Source organism: Anolis sagrei, chromosome 1 (genome assembly GCF_037176765.1).
Source record: "Anolis sagrei isolate rAnoSag1 chromosome 1, rAnoSag1.mat, whole genome shotgun sequence".
Classification (NCBI taxonomy): Eukaryota; Metazoa; Chordata; class Lepidosauria; order Squamata; family Dactyloidae; genus Anolis; species Anolis sagrei.
In genome coordinates this window covers 189,032,976-189,052,657 of record NC_090021.1, presented here as the reverse complement: position 1 = coordinate 189,052,657, position 19,682 = coordinate 189,032,976, and the positions used below count along the sequence as shown (strand labels likewise).

General features: G+C 41.3%; 1 protein-coding gene across 7 annotated transcripts in view; it reads right to left on the bottom strand.

The window, feature by feature from the left end:
• Positions 1-5,210: 5,210 nt before the first annotated feature.
• ZNF385B (zinc finger protein 385B) overlaps positions 5,211-19,682 on the bottom strand; it is a 265,765-nt gene continuing 251,293 nt past the window's right edge. For all 7 annotated transcript variants that reach the window (XM_060779896.2, XM_060779905.2, XM_060779919.2 and 4 more), the window contains 4 exons: positions 18,495-18,755; positions 14,527-14,705; positions 12,480-12,581; positions 5,211-6,619 (listed from right to left, as the gene is read on the bottom strand). In XM_060779896.2, coding sequence (XP_060635879.2) covers positions 6,398-6,619; positions 12,480-12,581; positions 14,527-14,705; positions 18,495-18,755 — 764 coding nt within the window. In that variant the 3' untranslated portion in view covers positions 5,211-6,397. The remainder of the gene's footprint in view (positions 6,620-12,479; positions 12,582-14,526; positions 14,706-18,494; positions 18,756-19,682) is intronic.

Genomic DNA, 19,682 nt, shown 5'->3' with positions numbered 1-19,682 from the left:
TGTCAGTAGACACCTCCAAGGTCATGTGGCCAGCATGACTGCATGGAGTGCCATTACCTTCCCACTGGATCGGTACCTATTGATGTACTCACATTTGCATGTTTTTGAACTGCTAGGTTGGCAGAAGTTGGGGCTGACAGTGGAAGCTCATGCCGCTCCCCGGATTCGAACCTGCGACTTTTCGGTCAACGACCTCAGCAGCTCAGCAGTTTAACCCACTGTACCACTGGGGGCTCCTGTAAATACAGAAGTTAGCTCTATTTTTAATAGTAACTCTCCAGCAATCCGATATTATATTTATCCGGCATCTACCAATTCCACGGGTGTTACTTAAATGAGAGTCTACTGTATATTATATTATAAGAAAGCCTCCAACCATGTTATTCTTCACCTTCGTGAAGTTATATAGTACGGAATAACATTATTGCCAATTGCTGTCTCTTCTAAGTTTTACGTGAAACATGCCTAAGTAAAAGGAGAACAAGAACCATGACTCAAGAGAAAGAAGACAGCCCAATTTTAAAAACAGCGATTATTTCTTAAAATATTCAGATATCCAATAGGAAAAATCTAATCTGTTGCCAACTTTTAAAAAAAAGTTGCACTGAAGATCACATTTCATCCCATACCACTAAAACACACATACACTAAAACACGCTGTCCTAAGTATCATTAATCAGTTATGTCCAGTTTGCATGAAATCGTTTACAGGGAGTAATTGCTGACGTTGATGTATGATGCCAGCAGTGGAGCCGGCAGCACAGAAGCTCGGCTTAGCAGAAAGATTCAATGCTTTGAAAAAAGTGGGGAGGGGGCTTTGGTGTTCCCCTCCACTCTGGCTGGCACTGAGCCTGGTGCGGGGGAAAGGACAATGACATCCTATTTACCACCCGAAGGAGATTTATGGAGCGGTGACTGTCACAGGTGAAAAGAGGTGCCTAATGAAGTCTGAACTGGTGCCACAAAGGCAGGGTGTTCCTTTCCGCTGGTCTCCTTTCTCCCAGGGATTAATTCATTAGCAACAACGTTTCACCTGTGAAAGTCATGCATAATTTGCACGTGGATTTCTGTGTGCCTTCCCTTAACAGGAGGGTTATTATCTCTTCGATGGAGAAGCAATAGACAAACACAAACAGAGGTGGCACATACTTTCTCCCGATGAAGATGTCTTCCAAATCCTTACAGAAATGGCGAGGCAGGGACTGGTAACAGGAAACTGTGTCAAGCACATCCCAGAATGTCTCAAAGCCCTTCCATTTTCAGGTAGCTGTTCTTATTCACGTTGTATGTGGCGTGCTCTTCTATTTTGATATCAGCCATGCATTTCTTTTTCTTGTGCATCTGATAGGATCAGCTCTAGCCACGAGAGCTTATGCCACAATGATTTCATGGTCTTCTTGGTTTTGCTTCCATTAACTAGCATGGCTACCTCTCTGGAAATCACTTCAAAACCATTGAGATGTTCTATAAACACAGACCGACAAATGAGTGTCAGAACCTTTGTCCAGGACAGTTCAGTTCCTCTGAGATGAGGCTCCATATTGTAACCACAGAGCTAGGCAAGCAATACTTATTTAGAAAAAAGTGGAGGGAGTTGGAAGCGACTGTCCAAATCAACAACAGAAGGTAGTCAAAAACACACATCCTTAGAAATACGGATATGAGATTTCTAAGGTGACTTAGTTTAACTGCCTTGGCTCAATGCTATGGAATCATGGCGGTTAAGGTTTTACAACTCTAGTCTTCAGCCTTTTCTGTCCAAGAGTAGTAGACCCTCACCAAACTCCTAGGATCCCATAGCATTGAGCCATGGCTGTTGAAGTGGTGTCGAACTGCATTCCTTCCATAATGTAGATGCCCCCTAAGAATAATTCACAGTCCAGCACCTTTTCCAAGAACATATTGTAGCTTCTCAAGAAGGAAAAATAATTTTAAAAAATTAGAAAGGAGGAGAAGGTCTGGTCACAGTGTGGCTCCTTCTTGATATTTTGCGAGTTTCTTTCCCTTCACAAAATCAAAATCCCCTCAATATAAACTTGTACACATATGGTAAAGATGTCTGGTGAAAATAATAGTAGTACAGGTAGTACAGGTAATAATAGGGCCCCCTGGTGGCGCAACGGGTTAAACTGCTGAGCTTGCTGACAAAAATCCAGGGAGCAGGGTGAGCTCCCACAGTTAGCTCCAGCTTCTTCTTTTTTAAATATGTGTTTATTTGCGTTTTTTTACTCTTAGGAAGGTGAATTTGAAATTTGTTTGTTGTCAGCTTCTGACAACCTAGCAATTCGAAAGCATGCAAATGTGAAATCAATAAGTACCACTTCTGCACAAAGGTAATGGCACTCCATGCAGTCATGCTGGCTACATGACCTTGGAGGCTTCTATGGACAACACCAGATCTTCAGCTTAGAAATGGGTGATGAGCACCACCTTCCAGAGTCGGACACTTAATGTCTGGGGAAACCTTTACATTATCTATATATATAAATTTGTTAGGGGCATCCAACGAGGAAACAAAACTCAAAAACCCCCCAACGAAACTTAACCAAAATTCCCATGCCCATAACACAACCCACAAGGTACAAACATATCTACTCAAAATGAAAAACAACACAACAACACACTCACAAAACGACAAAACAACAAAACTCAAAAATCCCCCAACAAAACTTAACCAAAATTCCCATGCCCATAACACAACCCACAAGGTACAAACATATCTACTCAAAATTAAAAACAACACAACAACACACTCACAAAACGGCAAAACAACAAAACTCAAAAATCCCCCAACGAAACTTAACCAAAATTCCCATGCCCATAACACAACCCACAAGGTACAAACATATCTACGCAAAATGAAAAACAACACAACAACACACTCACAAAACGGCAAAACAACAAAACTCAAAAATCCCCCAACGAAACTTAACCAAAATTCCCATGCTCATAACACAACCCACAAGGTACAAACATATCTACTCAAAATGAAAAACAACACAACAACACACTCAAAATGGCAAAAAAACAAAACTCAAAAATCCCCCAACGAAACTTAACCAAAATTCCCATGCCCATAACACAACCCACAAGGTACAAACATATCTACTCAAAATGAAAAACAACACAACACACTCACAAAACGGCAAAACAACTGAGCATGCGCATTGGCGCCCAGCCGCAAGTTCCCTGGCGCGCGCACATGGCCTTCCGGCCAACGTTCCCTCTGCGGAAACCATGCCCACTCCAAGCCCCGCCGCGCTGCTTCCCGCACACACACACACCCTGCCGCACACACACACGCAACCCCACGCTCCATCACTCCCCCCGCCGCCGCATACACACACGCAACCCCACTCCCCCCGCTGCCACACACACACACGCAACCCCACGCTCCATCAGTCCCCCCCGCCGCACACACACGCAACCCCACTCCCCCCGCCGCCGCACACACACATGCAACCCCACTCCCCCCGCCGCCGCACACACACACGCAACCCCACGCTCCATCACTCCCCCCGCTGCCGCACACACACACGCAACCCCACGTTCCATCACTCCCCTGCCCCAATCTTACCTCCTTTTACTTCATGCCACCTCCAAACCCCACCCCGCCCCTTCCCGCCCTGTCAAAATCTAGGAAAGACAGGAAGGAAGGAAAGAAGGAAGAAAGAGAAAGGGAGGTAAAGAAAAAGGGGGAAAGAAGGAAAGTTAGAGGAAGAAGAAAAGAAAGAAAAGAAAAGGAAAGATGGAAGGAAAGAAAAGAGAGACAGCAGAAGAGAAAGAAAAAGGGGGAAGGAAGGAAAGAGATAGAGAAAGAAGAGGAGAAGGAAAGATGGGAAGGAAGGAAGGAAGGAAGGAGGGAGGGAGGGAGGGAGGGAGGGAGAGAAAAAGGGAAGATTGGCCACAGCAACACGTGGCGGGTAAAGGTTGTTATTTCTATTATTATTATTATGCTATTGTTCCTATGAGACCCTTTTAGGGGGAATGGGAGAGGTGTCAGGTCCCAGAGGCAATGCACTGCATTATTGTTATTGTTATGACGGTGGTGAAATAAAAGGAAATAAAAAGTGAAAGAAGGAAGCAAACAGGGAGGGAAGAAAGGCAAAGGAATAAAGGGGGAGGGAATGAAGGCAAGAGAGAAGGATGAAACCAAGTAGTGAAAGAAGGAAAGAAAGAAAGAGGTAGAGAAGGAAGAAAGGAGAGAAAGGGGGAGGAAAAGGGGGAAGGAAGAGGTAGGTACCTCTCTTTCATAATAGTCCAGAGATCTACCTCAACTTTGATAAGTTTTACTATAGGCCACAGCAACGCGTGGCAGGGCACAGCTAGTAGGTAATAATAAGACACAACACATCCGCCATAGCAGTTGAAAACTTGAAAATGGAACAGTTCAGCTCTGTACTTTTTTCTTCCTTCCTTCCTCTATTTGTCTGTCTGTCTTCCTCTTTCCTTCAATGAGCTCAAAGCAGTGTACATGGCTTTCCTTTTCCTTTTCCCCACTTCCTAAAAATTATGACTAACTTGAGTTGAGTTTCATGGTTCATATGGGGATTTGAACCTGGCCCTCCCAAATCTTAGCCTACCAAGTTAACCACTGCATCATAAGTTTAAGTAAAATCACAGAGAAGTGGTCCACTAACACTCCATAAACCCAATCACCAGAAGCTAGGAATTACTGAACAGGGAACAGATAAAATAGACATACCTTGCTTGTGATCTTCCTGGAAGCACCTGGGTGGTAAATTGTGGAAACTGTTGTAACAGCTTTCCTACATCTGAAGCCCTCTAGATATGCTGAGCTCCAAATCCCATTATGCCCAGCCACCAAAGCAAATCTAGTAAATAAACACACCCAGGTGTTCCTTCAGTTGGATTTGATGTAGTTGTTTTCAAACACCTAATCAGGTGTATATTGTAAGGTTTACCTTTATTGCTTTGTCTGATTTCTGTGTTAACCATTGCCCCATAGCCGAACAGGAAGCAAAGTTTTCTACAGTGATGTATGAAGTACATTCTCCAATTTCAGTCTTTCATTATCAGTGACAGTATAATCACGCAACCGTATAGCTGTTTGTCAGTTGACAGTGTGCTCTACCATAATGGTGCTGCTTGCAAACATTTTATAAAATCTATGCAATTGTGTTTTAGCAATACAAAGGTCTCATTAGGGGGTCTCACATGAATTCCTGTTGCCATTAATAAACAATATGCCATTTTCCATTGCATTTTATTAAAAATTTGCATTTAAAAAATACACATATATTTTATTTTTTACAGATTGCAGGTAAAGATGTTTTTGGAGAGTACCCTCATTGATCCAAACAGCACACGATATATCTTCAATATCCAGATTTGGAATTGGGAAAACCTGGAGATATAGAAAGCCGGAACAATAACACTTCAATCCGGCAGAAGAGACAACTGATTTTATAAATATCTGATCTCCTATACATTATTGCATTGGGGAGCCACAACTGTATGCAGCATCATTATATAGGAAAGAAAATTTTAAAATGGCAAAAATATATATATTTATGAATAAATACACTGCCCTGTTGTCTCAAGAAACAATGAACACGAGGTGTGGTAAACATATACATGGTAGAGCACTTCTCTTTTGCAACAAGCTGTCCAACAATATTGGGAATCAGGAGAGGGGAAACAATGAAAAAATAAGTTAAACAACAGTTTTAAATGAGTCATAATTTTCACTATTAGATATATGGCTTTCTTATTCTGCATCTTTCTAAAGAAAATGTTAAATTAACAGAGACACACATTTATTTTTTAAAAAGAAAAAAAAGCTTCAAGGCTGCTTTGTTTCCAAACATTTACACAGCAACTAAAATGGTTTAAAAGTAAATGGGAGAGAAATTTCAAGCACTACACAAGATACACTAGTACGGAGGCCTAAAACAAGACACGGTCCCTAGCAAGGAGCACGCTGGAAATCAGAAGCTGCCGTCCATTTTTGAGATGTTATTAGGAATCTAGCTTTGTTGCACACCAGAATCAGTCCAGATGGTTTCTGGAGGCCTAGGTACATCCACGCAAAGGACAAAGATCCTGGTTTTCAAGTCAGACAGGAAAGTATTCCACATTCGTTGTTTACAATGCAGGACATATGTGTCATTTAAAAAAAAAAACAAGAGAGAGAAACGTATGACTCCTTCATATATTTTGTGCACAAATGATTTTCCATAGTCCATTCCATTGGTCTGAGTTGCTATTGTTGTTGTTTTAGAAAAAACCCAAAAGGCAACATCCTCAATTCCCATACCCGTCAATGGAGACTTCCACAACCTGCGTTATTTAGGCCATAACTAGGCATGACAGAAAGCTTTCCATTTGTTTCTCTTCCAAATTGCCATAGTCAACATGTTGTTGGGAGCAAACATCAGTAGGGTGCGAACAGGATGGATGCTGGAGTGGCTCGGAGAGGGCCGTGCCCTGCCCGTAGGAGAGCCGTGGGGATCGCAGGGGCCTGGAACAAAGCTGCTGAAGGGCGGCCTGGAAGAGTCAAGGTCGAGGATACTGCAGCAGCCGCAGCCGCAAGAGGAGATGAAAGGAAAGCGGGAGCCAAAGGCTTAATCATATCTTTTTGGAATGCAAGTTTAGCCTGTGGGAGGGAAAGAAACATTGCATGGTTACTTGCCCAATAAGGTGACTTTAAAATATTTTTGACAAATGTTTTTAATCATTCCCCTTCCCGCTTTTTCCCTTTCCACACAGGAGGCTACCAATAACTACTTGGTAGTATGTACAGTATCATAAATCAGAGAGCAATTAATTGCATCAATGTTAACCTTCTCCAGAGACTCAGTATGCCAACACCTTGTATGGATTAGGGCAAAGTACAAAGTGTTGGTTTTGATCTTTAAAGCCTTACATGGTTTGGGTCCAGGTTACCTAATGGATCACCTTCTTCCATACAATCCACCCTAAATACGAGGGTAATCCGGAAAGTAAGGTTTCAAGATTTTTTAAAAAAAATACGAAGAATGAATATATTTTAATAAAAATTACAAGGATTGTAGCATAGGTATTACATTATTTTTCCACATAATCATCATTCAGTTCAATACATTTTGTCATCCATGGGATGAGTTTTTGATGTCTGTGTTGTTTCCCTCAGCCTTTTTCGGTCAGTTTGTCACTTTTCACCTCATCATCGTCAGAAAAGTGTTTTCCACCCAGGTCTTATTTCAGTTTAGTGAACAGATGATAGTCCCTGGGTGAGAGATCGGGACTGTGAGTGGGGTGGCTTAAAACATCCCAAACAAATGAAGTAACTAACTCTTGTGTTGCATGAGCGGTGTGCAGATGCGCATTGTCATGAAGGAGACATTTGTTTTGGATGGCTCTGCAAAGTTTCTTCATGATCTCACGAGATATTCCGTACCCATTTTGTCACATGCGGTCTTGATATCTCGTCCTCTCCATAAACTAAAACGATTTTGCGATGAATCACAGCAGCATTCATACCCTTAGCATTTAGGTAGCATATTACAGCACAAACTTCCCACTTGGAGAGAAACGGAATAAGGATGCTCATCTCTAACCTTCACCACAATGCCAGTTGATGACCTACTAATGACTGGCTCTGCTCGTTCATTTCCACTGGCTTCCAGCTACATGGTAGTGATACCAATTTCCCCCAAGAAAATGCCCTGCATGAGTTACATGTCTTGTAACCTTACTTTCTGGATAACCCTTGTACTTAGATCCTCTGGAGGGTGGTTACTCCAATCAGCCAGAACTGGTGACTGTCACCCAGAAGACCTTTTCATTGGTTGCCCAAGACTGTGGAGCGATCTGCTGGAAGAGCTCTGGCAGCTAAATGAGCTGTCGGAATTTAAAAACCATCTAAAGACCTATCTCTTCTGGCAGGCCTACCCAGCCAGTTTTTAAGCATGAATTTTAAACCTGCGCCCTTTGTTTAATCTCTGTTTTGTGTATTTTAATGTATATTTTATATGTATCTTTTATATAAATACATTTTAATACGTGTTTGTGTTTAAATTATTCTGTAACCTGCCTCGAGCCATGAGGACAGGTGGGTAAGAAATAAAATAATTATTAGTATTTTACTGACACAAAAACACAGTATGACACAAAATTACAAGTCGAACACTTTCTAGGACTGTGTGATGTATTTTCAAATGATGCGCGCAGATCCAAGTAAGGTGGCCTTTTCCAGTTGACAGATCGTGATTTTGTCAATGTTTTCAAATGCTGACTGAGATCTTTTGGCACAGCACCCAGTGTGCTGATTACCACTGGGACTATCTGTACTGGTTTTACTGCTTGATTTTGAGGTCCTGATAATGGCTGAGTTTTTCCAGTTGTTTTTCCTCAATTCCACTGTCACCTGGTATGGCGATATCAATAATCCAAACTTTTTTCTTTTCCACGTGATGTTTGGTGTATTGTGTTTCAAAACTTTGTCAGTCTGGATTTGAAAGTCCCACAGTATTTTTGCATGTTCATTTTCTACTACTTTTGCAGGGTTATGATCCCACCAGTTCTTTACTACTGGCAGGTGGTACTTGTGACATAAGTTCCAGTGAGTCATTTGGGCCACAGAGTTGTGCCTCTATTTGTAGTTCGTCTGTGCAATTTTCTTGCAGCAGCTGAGGATATGACCAATGGTTTCATCAGTTTCCTTGCACAGTCTGCATTTTGGGTCAGCAGCTGACTTTTCAATCCTGGCCTTAATTGCATTTGTTCTGATGGCTTGCTCCTGGGTAGCAAGAATCTGGCCTTCCGTCTCCGTCTCCTCCTCGTTGTCTTCCTCCTCCTCTTCTTACTAACGTACTAAAATGCTTCCAATTAGAATAAAAACGATTTTTCTCCAAGGGGCCAGAATAGCATGCATTATGAGTTTAATTTCTTAATGGGGTCTTTGTTTTCACCTCTACCTCTTGATATAAGCCTGCAGCTTGTTTCCTGCAGTCCATCTGCACAACAACACAGGAGTGCTCCTGCAAGTAATTGCCATAGCTAAAATTGCAATGTGGAAGGTAGTTTAATGAGAAAGGAATGTTTTCTGAACCCACAGGATCTTTTGCAGTTGTGAAAGGCAGTCACTTTCCTCCCACGATGACACAAAAACGAGAGTGATAGCTAAAAGTCCTCCTGTGTCCTAAGTGGGAAATTGGTCCTGAGAGTTCCCCAAACTTGCTGTTTGCTTACAGATACAAATGAGGTACTTAACTGAGGCCTGTGCTCTAACACACACCTGCTGTGACTTTAGCTTCCCCGCTGTGAAGTTAATAAGTTAATAAAGCCCAAAGCATTTTAATTTTACTCCTTATAATTATGCAGGGATATTAATTTTCTATTTGTTTCTGCAGGTCAGTTGCAAGATGTGACACTTTTAAAACAGACTTCTTCAAAATATACAAAACCCTGTGTATTCTTGACTTGCAATGGTATGGGCACAATCCAGCCCCATTAAAAATAATTGCTGCTGACTTCAACAGGGAGCCTGTTTTTGTAGAATGCAAGCAGACTACTTCTCAGTACCCACATTAGCACAGCCAGAACCATAAAGCCTTCCAACGCAACATGCTGTACTTGGGAAGAAGGTCAATGAGGAAAAAAGAGACAGGGAAGGAATTTCATGCTGAAGATGAGAGCAAAACAAGCAACCTTGCAATGCTCATAACCTTTCTGGGTTGCTGTTGCAAATTGGATAAATGTCACTAGAATGGGAAAGAGGATATTTTTAAAAATGTTTCAAAACCACTGGGAGTGGCATTAGCTCTATGTTATGATGATAAAAGGGTAGGGAACATGCAACCCTCCCACATATTGCTAGAATACAAATCCTGGGAGACCTCGCCTTCATAGGCAGTGAAGAGGAATATTTGGAGTTGCAGCCCAATGACATCAGGAATGGCACGTGATTCCCACTCCTGATCTAAAGGGTCACTTTAAGCACTAGATGTTATTATTTGCGGCTTAGATGTGGCCATCAGAATAGTGCAATGCAATAAAGAACCTTAAAAAATGCATAAATGTATTATAACCTAAAGTAAAGGAAAAATGTTTTCCAGTCATGTCCAACTCGGGGGGGGGGGGGGTAGGTACTTATCTCCAGTTCTAAGCCATAGACCCAGCATTGTCCGTAGACATCTCCAAGGTCATGTGGTTGGTATGACTGCATGTAGCTCTGTTACCTTCCTGCAGAGCTGTACCTATTGATCTATTCACATTTGTATCTTTTCAAACTGCTAGGTTGGCAGAAGCTGGGGCTAACAACGGGAGCGCACCTCGCTCCCTGAATTTGAACTGGCGACCTTTCGGTCAGCAAGTTCAGCAGCTCAACAGTTTAATAATAATAATAACACTTTATTTATATTCCGTTCTTCTCGCCCTGTAGGGGACTCAGGGCGGATAATTATACACATACAAGGCAAACATTCAATGCAGTTTGTATAGACAGTACACAGACAGACAAAACAGAAGGAGGTGTGATGTTTCGATGCCATGGACAGTTGGGCTTGAGTCCACAGGGGGTGCTGTTGCTCCATCCTCTATGATGAAGAACTGTCAGGACTTCCTCATTCCAGCATTTTCTGATCTTCTTTTCTTTATGGCATTGTAAAATACCTCCCTCGCTTTTAGCGGTACCTAATTTCTCTCATTACAGCTGAAGCTGTTTTCGAACTGCTTAGGTAAACAGTGAACAGGGCTAACGGTTGGTGCTCACACCGACCTGGGGCTTGCAACCTTTCAGTTGATAGATCTTATAGTTGCTGATGATTTACCAGCTGTGCTAAACCTCCAGCTCCACTGCGCCACCAGGAGTTCCATATTATAACCTACTAAACTGTAATACAGTGGAAACTTGACTTAAGAACATCCCAACTTAAGAGTACTTTGAGTTAAGAGCTGTTGCTCGACCAAGGTTTTGCTTTGACAGAAGAACAGTGTTTTGAGTTAAGAGCTGAGTCATGGAACCAATTAAACTCTTAATTGCTGATACTAAGTCAGTTTGGACTTTTGGCAACCCCATGACTGAGAGGCACTCTATCATCTACAGCCCAGTTCAGATTTAGAAGACATAGGGCTACAGTGTTCTTGATTGAGTCTATCCACCTGCAGTGTGTCCTTTTTTCCCTTTTGTGCCTCCACTTTACCAAGCATTATTGCCTTTTCCAAAGACTTAAGACATGTTTTGATAGGTCCATAGTATGACAGCTGTGCAACTTCCTTGGATGGGGTGAAATCAGTGTCCTAGGACACTTTCACCCCATCTGGAGGAGGAAGGCCCATGACGGACATCACACAGTGTCATGTGACTTCTGGCGTAGGCCCTGCCCTCATCCAGGGTGAAAGTGTTGCTGGGCACTTACACCCCAGCATGGGAAGCTTCCGGTGTTGTGCTGGCTGTAATGGAGCATGCACAGGGCCTTCCTGCGAGTGTGATGCTTTCCCCATGTGATGGGGAAAGCATCACGGAGAAGGAGTTGCACACGAGGTGACAGACTAGTGCTCTCTCCTCACAGAAGGTCGTTAGTTTAGTTATCTTGGCGTCACAGTGGGGTTCAAGCCTCTAAGACGTATTTATTGGTCATTTTGGAAGATCCTGGTATTTGTAGAACTTTCTTTCTGCATCATTTTTAAAATGAATTGATTTTCTTCCTGTCAGCATTCTTCATTGCTCTGCTTTCACAGCCATACATAGATATCGAATTTAGACAGTACAGACTTTGGTATTCAATAATACGTTGATCACTACACAACAAAGCTACAGGAAAAGATTCCACCTAAACATTGGGAAAAGCTTCCTGATTGTAAGAACTGTTGAACACTAGAACATGCTGCCTCATGGTGTAGTGGTGTCTCCTTCTCTGGAGGTTTTGAAACAGAGGCTGGATGGCCATTTGTTGGGTCTGCTTTGATTGTATATTCCTGCATGGCATGATGGGATTGGACTGGGTGGCCTTTTGGAATCTCTTCCAATGATATATCTTTACACTTAGGAACTTTTCCAAATACAGTAGAGTTCCGCTTATCCAACATAAACGGGCTGGCAGAACGCTGGATAAGTGAAAATGTTGGATAATAAGGAAAAGCCAATTAAACGTCCAATTACATTATGATTTCACAAATTACATCTTGTTTTACAACAAATTGACAGAAAAAGCAGATCAATACACAGTAACATTATGTAGTAATTACTTATTTATGAATATAGCACCGAAACATTGCAATATATTGAAACAGCTGTGGATCTGGACAGGAGGTAGACTGTGTTTGATAATACAGAACATTGGATGAGCGAAGGTTGGATAAGCGAGACTTTACTGTAGATACAATATGATTTCCACTTCAGGCAGTGTGTTCATCTTTGACACTCCAGTGACATCTCCCTTTTGTGTAGCCTGATAGATCATGCAAGTTAACTATACTGCATTTGGAATCATTTGATTACTGCCCAGTGTAGACTACATTTAATCAATACTCACTGCTAGAATACTTGGGCTGCGCTGTAGTTTGTTATAAGGGCTATATTTCGGTTTTGTAGGCTTCCCTGCCACCTTGTCCTTGTGTCTTCTGCTGGAAATGTGCTGAAATTTTAAAAGAAAGCATCCTCTTTAAAACATTGAAATTTCTGTACAATAAACATGCAAATAAACCAGACAAATAACCCAGAAAACCAAACAAATGAAGCTTTAGAAGCAAATGTAGATATGTACAGGAAAGTCTCTTAAACTACACAATCAGAAAACCCTGTTGCCAGAATTGTACAAATGTTTAGTACATGTGGAAGCAGTGTTTTGAATCATCAATGAGATATCATCTCCAGTGCATTTTTATTACAATTGTTTGACAGGGAAGAAACCTATGTAGCTGCTATTGGCTTGAAGATTGAGAGATAGAGGGAACGAGGAAGAAATGTGTGGGAGGTGTTGAAGTGAAACCTGAGAGTATCAGTTTCTAGGAGTAGAGGCAAAAGAACAGGCAACACAAAGGATTCCATACAATTTGATGTCTTGTGATAGCACATAGCAGCTTCTGAAAGTATGTTTGCACATTTCTCCACGTCCAAAATAAATCAGATGCATTTTACCAATTTGCTTAAGCTAGTGACTTTAAAAATTACACAGCTGATGATTTTTCTCTAGGGAACAAAGAAATGACATGTTGGAGCAAAAGAGCAATATATCTGAAAAGCTAGGAAGGAGGTTCACTTAACAAAGCCCCTGTGTCATCATCCAAGGCAGAGGGGAACTCATCTACATTTTTAAACACTTGGATGGAAATGTTGCAACAGCCAGCACTGGGCAACTGCACAATTGCTGACAGAAATGGGGAACAAGATGCTGAAATTGGCAAAGCTAATCACCTCAGTCAACAACTGCTTTAGAGAAGTGACTCTTAGTGATTAATAAATTATGTTTAAACATTTTCATGCTTATTCTTAACCTGCTCGAGATTTTGTTTTATCTGAATACTAGCATATATACCCGGCATTGCCCTGGTTTGCATTTTCTTTGTGGATCTTTCTTTTCTTCCCCCCTTTCCCTCATACACTTTGTCCCCCTCTCTTTTCTTCCTTCCTTTTCTTCTTCTTGCCCCTCATAGACCTTCCTCCTATCTGTTTGCCTGCCTTCCTTCCTTCCTTCCTTCCTTCCTTCCTTCCTTCCTTCTGTTTTCCTTTCTCTTCCTTCCTTTGTCTTTCCTTCATTTTCCTTCTACCTCCCCCTTTTTTGTCTCTCCCCGCCCTTGTCTTCCCTTTCCATCCATCTCCTTCCCTTCCCTTCCCTTCCCTTTCTATTCCTTGATCCGGCCTTTCTTTTCCTTCATCCGGCCTTTTCTTCTCTCTCAAATTCAAAGCAAGGCGTAGGCACACATCTCTTCCAAAATATAAATCTTTATTAAATTGCTGACTTCCTTATAGGTTGGATGTTTGGACTGTGGCCTTCAGGGCTGTGTTTTAGGTCTCATTATGTGACTTTTGTCTACCAGTAGCTAATCCTTTCTATCTATATACTGCCCTCTTGTGGATGCACCTGAGTGCTGCATATATAAATCCATCCCTATAGAACAATAGCTAATTCTACACACACACAGAGCCATTGTTTATTTTTTCAGATCCTTGCTCCAAAACAGGGTGGATTGTGTAGTTTAAACATAACAGTTACTTTAAGTTGGGTTATGAAGGGTGTATGTGCTACATTTGGTCCCAATCGATCAAACTTATAAGAATAAGGCTTTGTGGTACAAACAAACTTGCATACTTTGACTTGTATGTCAGCACACCCACAAAGATATATCTGTTGGGGGGGGGGGGGGGGGCTGAAATCTGTGATTCTAGCCTACCATCTAATTTTCACCGTCTGATACCTCGTTTCTGTGCTGATAACCTCTTGGATTTAAGAGATCTGCCTCAGGCAAATTAAACTGAGCCACTTATTGAACTGAACATACGATCTGAAACAAAGGACTCTGTGGCCTGAAAATTTGACAGCGGTGGTACTAACACAGTGGTTCCTGATGCAGTGAACATACCTGCTTCAGCTGAATTTCGGAATTGACATGCACATCACAGATTTCACAATGAAATGTTTTGTTCTGCAATCCTGAACCTGTAGTAGTGGCATGGGTCTTCAGTCTGGATCCAGGCCGAGGATAAGACTTAATGGGACCTGCACCATTCCGAGCTTCCACCATTGTCTTGTGCTTGGTACCTGGTGAGCCATTATGCAAAAGAATCAAGACACCGTTTATCCTCTGCAGTATGAAATGTAACATTTTCAACCCTTAGATCTTCCTTGAGTTTTTATTATCAAGTAAACATGGAACAACAATGTGGCCTTTTCTATCTCACTCTTTTTCTGTGTCAGATTCCTCAAGCTCAATTAGCATGGTTGGCCATCTTTCTTGATTGTGGTTTGTGGCTTCTTTGTCTGTGGGGTAGTGAATTTCCTCCTGATTTTAGCCTGAGCTTTAAAGGAGACATCCAGGGTGCTGAACCTACAGTGGAGTTAGAATTCAGCATTTTGGAAAGCTCTTTTTCAACACTGCATTGTAACATTCAGCAGTTATCAAGTATGCTACCATGAGAACCTATTAACACAACTCTGATCTTCTTCAGGCATTGGCCTTTCAGGTCTCTTTTGCCACATCAGCCACAATTTAAAATGTGTGTGTGGCGGGAATGGTAACCTCCTCAACTGCCAGGTCAAAACATCCCACCACTTTAGTATTCCTGGCACAACAAGGAAAAAAGTTTTTCTTAATGCTTATCTCAGAAAGAGAACTTCATTAAATTATTTCCTCTTGATCTGAAAGCCATTATCGCCATCTCCCATCTCTTTTTATCTGAGCACAAAGAAAAGGGAGAAAATAATAGAGAACTATGTTCCCTCGGCATTAGGCATGAAAGCAGGAAAGACTGCTTAACTTTTAGTGCTGATCCTTAATGTGCCATGGGAAGCTCAATGAAAGCACAAATGCCATTGCTGTGGGGTGATCAGTCACAGAAAGCTCCCTGGGCTGAATATCTTTTCGCTTCCATAAAAGAGACAGACGAATTATGGAGTTGTGTGAGAAATCAGGATGGAAAGATCATACGATCCACTTATCAATGGATTTGATGTTCATAGTTTCACCTACCCATCTCCAAAAAAATATCCCCAAAGTGTTTGGGGGTCTTTCTAGGTATTATATGCTTCCAGCCCAAGTATAGTCAAAATATAGGGTTCACTATTGTCCACACTTTCAGGTATCCAGTTGGGTTTTGGAACATATCCTCTGCAGATAAAGGGTTGCATTGTGCATTGTGCATGTTAGGTGGCCAAAAGGGACGCCCCAATGTCTGTGGTCCTCATTGACGTTATGAGAGGGACAGAAGGGAATTGGAGGAAAAATCAACAGGAAGATAAATAGGTGTATAACGCCTTCATTCATCTGTTAACCTCCCATTTGACAATATTCTCCACTGATCTCACAGATAATTCGGAGACAAGATATAAGCTTGGTCAGTGGAAGAGGGAGGGTATGAGGAAGAAGATGGAGAGAAACTGGTGAATTAAGAAAAAGTCAACTACAAGCTTCTACTTACTAATTCTCCGTTGTAAAAGCACTACACATCAAGCTTGATTTATTTATTTGTTTGCTTGTTACCCTAGAAACTTGCCATCTCTCCAAGGATTTCAAAGCAGAGTACACAACTGCTTTCCTCCTTACGTTATCATTGCAACAATTGTGTGGGAGAGTAGACGCAAAGGAAGTGACTGGGCCAAAGTAACTCAAAGGCAACCAGAACCACGACTGCCCAAGTCCAAATTCGAACCATTATACATCCCCTGACTACTTTGAGCTAAGAATCCTAGGTCTGGATAGCATCAGTTTTCTTCTTGTGGTTCTGGGAATTTTCGGTTTCATACTATCAAGACCTAGAAACAGTTTATTCTTGACCAGAAAACAAGAAGTTAAAAAGACCATATTTAGAAAAAGGTTTGCAGGTGGGGAAAGGAGAGCTTTTAACCATCATAAAAGTCTAAGGGGAACATATGACATTTTAGTTGTTGCTGTTCTTTTTAAATGCTAAAAGTACAAAAACACTTTGATGGAAAAGACTCAGAGGTACAATTATAGTTTTTTTCCTCCAATGAAGCAATACAGTACCCCCATATCCACAGAGGATATGTTCCTGTACTTCATGCAAACATATGAAAGCACAGATAACATCGAACTCCATTGAAGTGAAGGGTTTTTTGCCCAAGAATACTATAGTGCAATGCTGGAGGTCCTTGAAAATGCCTCAAGAAGGCAGTATTTTGTTGTATGTGGATAAAAGAAACCATAGATACTGGTTCTGAAAATATGGGGGGTCATACTGTACAGAGATGTGTAAACAGTATCTATGTCTAAGATATTCAAAAACAAGGTCAACGGTTCAAGTCCACGGGACTGGGTGAGCTCCTGTTGCTAGCCCCAGCTTTTGCCAACCTCGCAGTTTGAAAACATGCAAATGTGAGTAGATCAATAGATCGGTGGGAAGATAATGGCGTTCTATGCAGTCATGCTGGCCACATGACCTAGGAGGCGTTTATGGACAATGACAACTTCTTGGCTTAGAAATGGAGATGAGCAACCCCACCCCGCCAGAGTCGGATATGACCAGACTTAATGTCAAGGGGAAACCTTTACCTTTACCTTTAATGTTAACACAAAAGAGCTGCATGACTATAAACTTAATATGGGAACAGAAGAAGACTCAGGACTTCTCTGGAATCTTCCTATGTTTTATTACGCCCATTTAATATCACTAATGCATGACCTTTTTATTTTTGCATTTGATAGAATGGGCTCTGGTTCATGAGAGCTCAGGCTACAATATTAGAGAACTTAGACCATAAGGCTCTTTCTTGGTTTTGCTACAACTACTTATCATGGCTATCTTTCTGGAAATCCTTTCAAATCATTTAGATGTTACATAAATTTGAATTTGCAATGGCACTTGTGACAAAAACATTAGGGAATCATTTGGGGTTGTGCTTTAGATTCTGGAGCCAATATGATTCCTTTCCTTGTAGTGCATAAGTAACCTGAAAAACAAGGATAAAGGGATTTCTTCATACTTGCGTTAAGACTTCACATTTTTCTACGGTAAACTCTTGGACTCTTGTGTAACTCTGCTCCCCTGAATGAATTCCAACCATTCAGTTGCTTCAGCCCATTTTATAAAGGACCACTCGACATCCCATCCATTTGAATTTCTCCAATCGCGTAGCCTCTGAAGTTGCTCATCAACATTGAGCTCCTTAGCTAACATAGGTCAGTGGGCCTCTCATTAGACATATCTTGACTTAAATTCTACTTATTATTTTAAAATATGTATCTATACATAAAACATGCAAATTTGCATTATCACATGCAAATTTTATGTAAAACTATCGGGTGATGCCGCTATCCCGACCAATGATCCTATTAGAAAACTGTTGAACAGGTATCCATGCCCTGCATAGAGACAGAGAGACATCCCAATTAAGAGGCTTTGCCTGGTGAAATCTGCCATCTAGAAGGGAAGGCATTTTTAGTAGTTACTAGATGGGCTCTGACATTTAAAATGGTGCTGAAAGGTTCTCTACAAATCTAGTAGCAACTATTGCCTTCTGAAATTGTGTTCAGTGGCAATATCTCCTGGAGGTAAGGGTGTAAAATACAGAGTTGGGAACAAGCTACAAGAACGTTCACGGAAAATGGCTTCACTAAGCATGTAATAGACACCCATTTCTGTATTAACTAGATGACAAAGAGCTTTAATAAAGAATAGATTTTATGCCTTCTGTGTTGTCTCTTGGCAAGAACCTAATAATTGCCTCTGTATGTTTTCAATAAATGAAGCATTCTTTCCTTTTCAGGAGAAAGAATATACTAGGAAGATGAAGAGTTGCAGGCACTACTATGTCTAAATGACACATTATTTCACAAAATAGTTATGCGTTTAGTTATTTCTGGCAGTAGCTTACCTGTGTTATGCGCTTCTAGCTGTGATAGGGAGTTCACAGCCACTTTGCATAAAGAGCAGTAAAGCAATTTTTTGGCTTTTTCCTCTTCTGATTCAGAAATGGCATTTGTGATTCCATTTGTGCGATTGGAAGGAGCGGAGAGTGCTGGTGTCACTGTGGTGATGGCGACGGCGGCTGTAGTTGTGGATTCGGATATAAAGGAGGCAACTTCAGCATTGGGAAGTTGGCTAGAACCATTTGTTTTCAGGTTTGTCCTGCTTTCTGGGTTGAGACAGAGGGTGCGGGAGAAGAGAGAGAATGGATAAGATATTAGGTCTCCAGGCTGAATTATGATGATATCATTCACATTCACAACAACTTAGATCATGATCAATGAATAAACCCAAGCATGAAGCCAATTTCAAGGTGTTTGTTCTTTGCCTGTGTTTTAATTCTGGAAAACTGATTGAATTAATTCATCTCAATGTCTGGTACAGTGTAGTGGGGCATGACTCGCAATTTGCAGTAAACCTGGGGAACGTTTATGTTTTGGGCACCCCAATATTCCCACATAACCAATGCTGGTATCATTGCTAATGTAAAGTACCTCAACATCATACTAATGGTTGTTTAGTAATTCAACCAAAGTGAACTAAAGAAAAGAATCTGCAGAAAAAAAATGCAAACAGTAGATAGATGGTTTACACACACACTCAAATATCTTGGATCATCTGAATGCAGCATCAAGAACAGATCAAGTTTCTGTGATTATATAATACAGAAGTTAATATTTTGGCTTCAAGGCAATATTTTCTGTTTTATCTATAGAAGTACACTTGAACCATTTGGCTGCATTAATTCTTTAGTCTTCATATAGTCATATGAGGTACTGAAAATAGAAACTACTTTCAGAATGATTCAGTTCAGGACCGGAGCAAATCAGCTTGGGTCACGAAGGAGCCCTCGTTGGCACAATGGGTTAAGTCAGAGGTTCGAATCTGGGGAGAGCGTGGGTGAGCTCCCTCTGTCAGTTCCAGCTCCCCATGCAGGGACATGAGAGAAGCCTCCCACAAGGATGGTAAAACACATCCAGGTGTCCCCTGGACAATGTCCTAGCAGATGGCCAATTCTCTCACACCAGAGACAATTTGCAGTTTCTCAAGTTGTTCCTGACACCAAAAAAATAAAATAAAATAAATAAAAACAAAA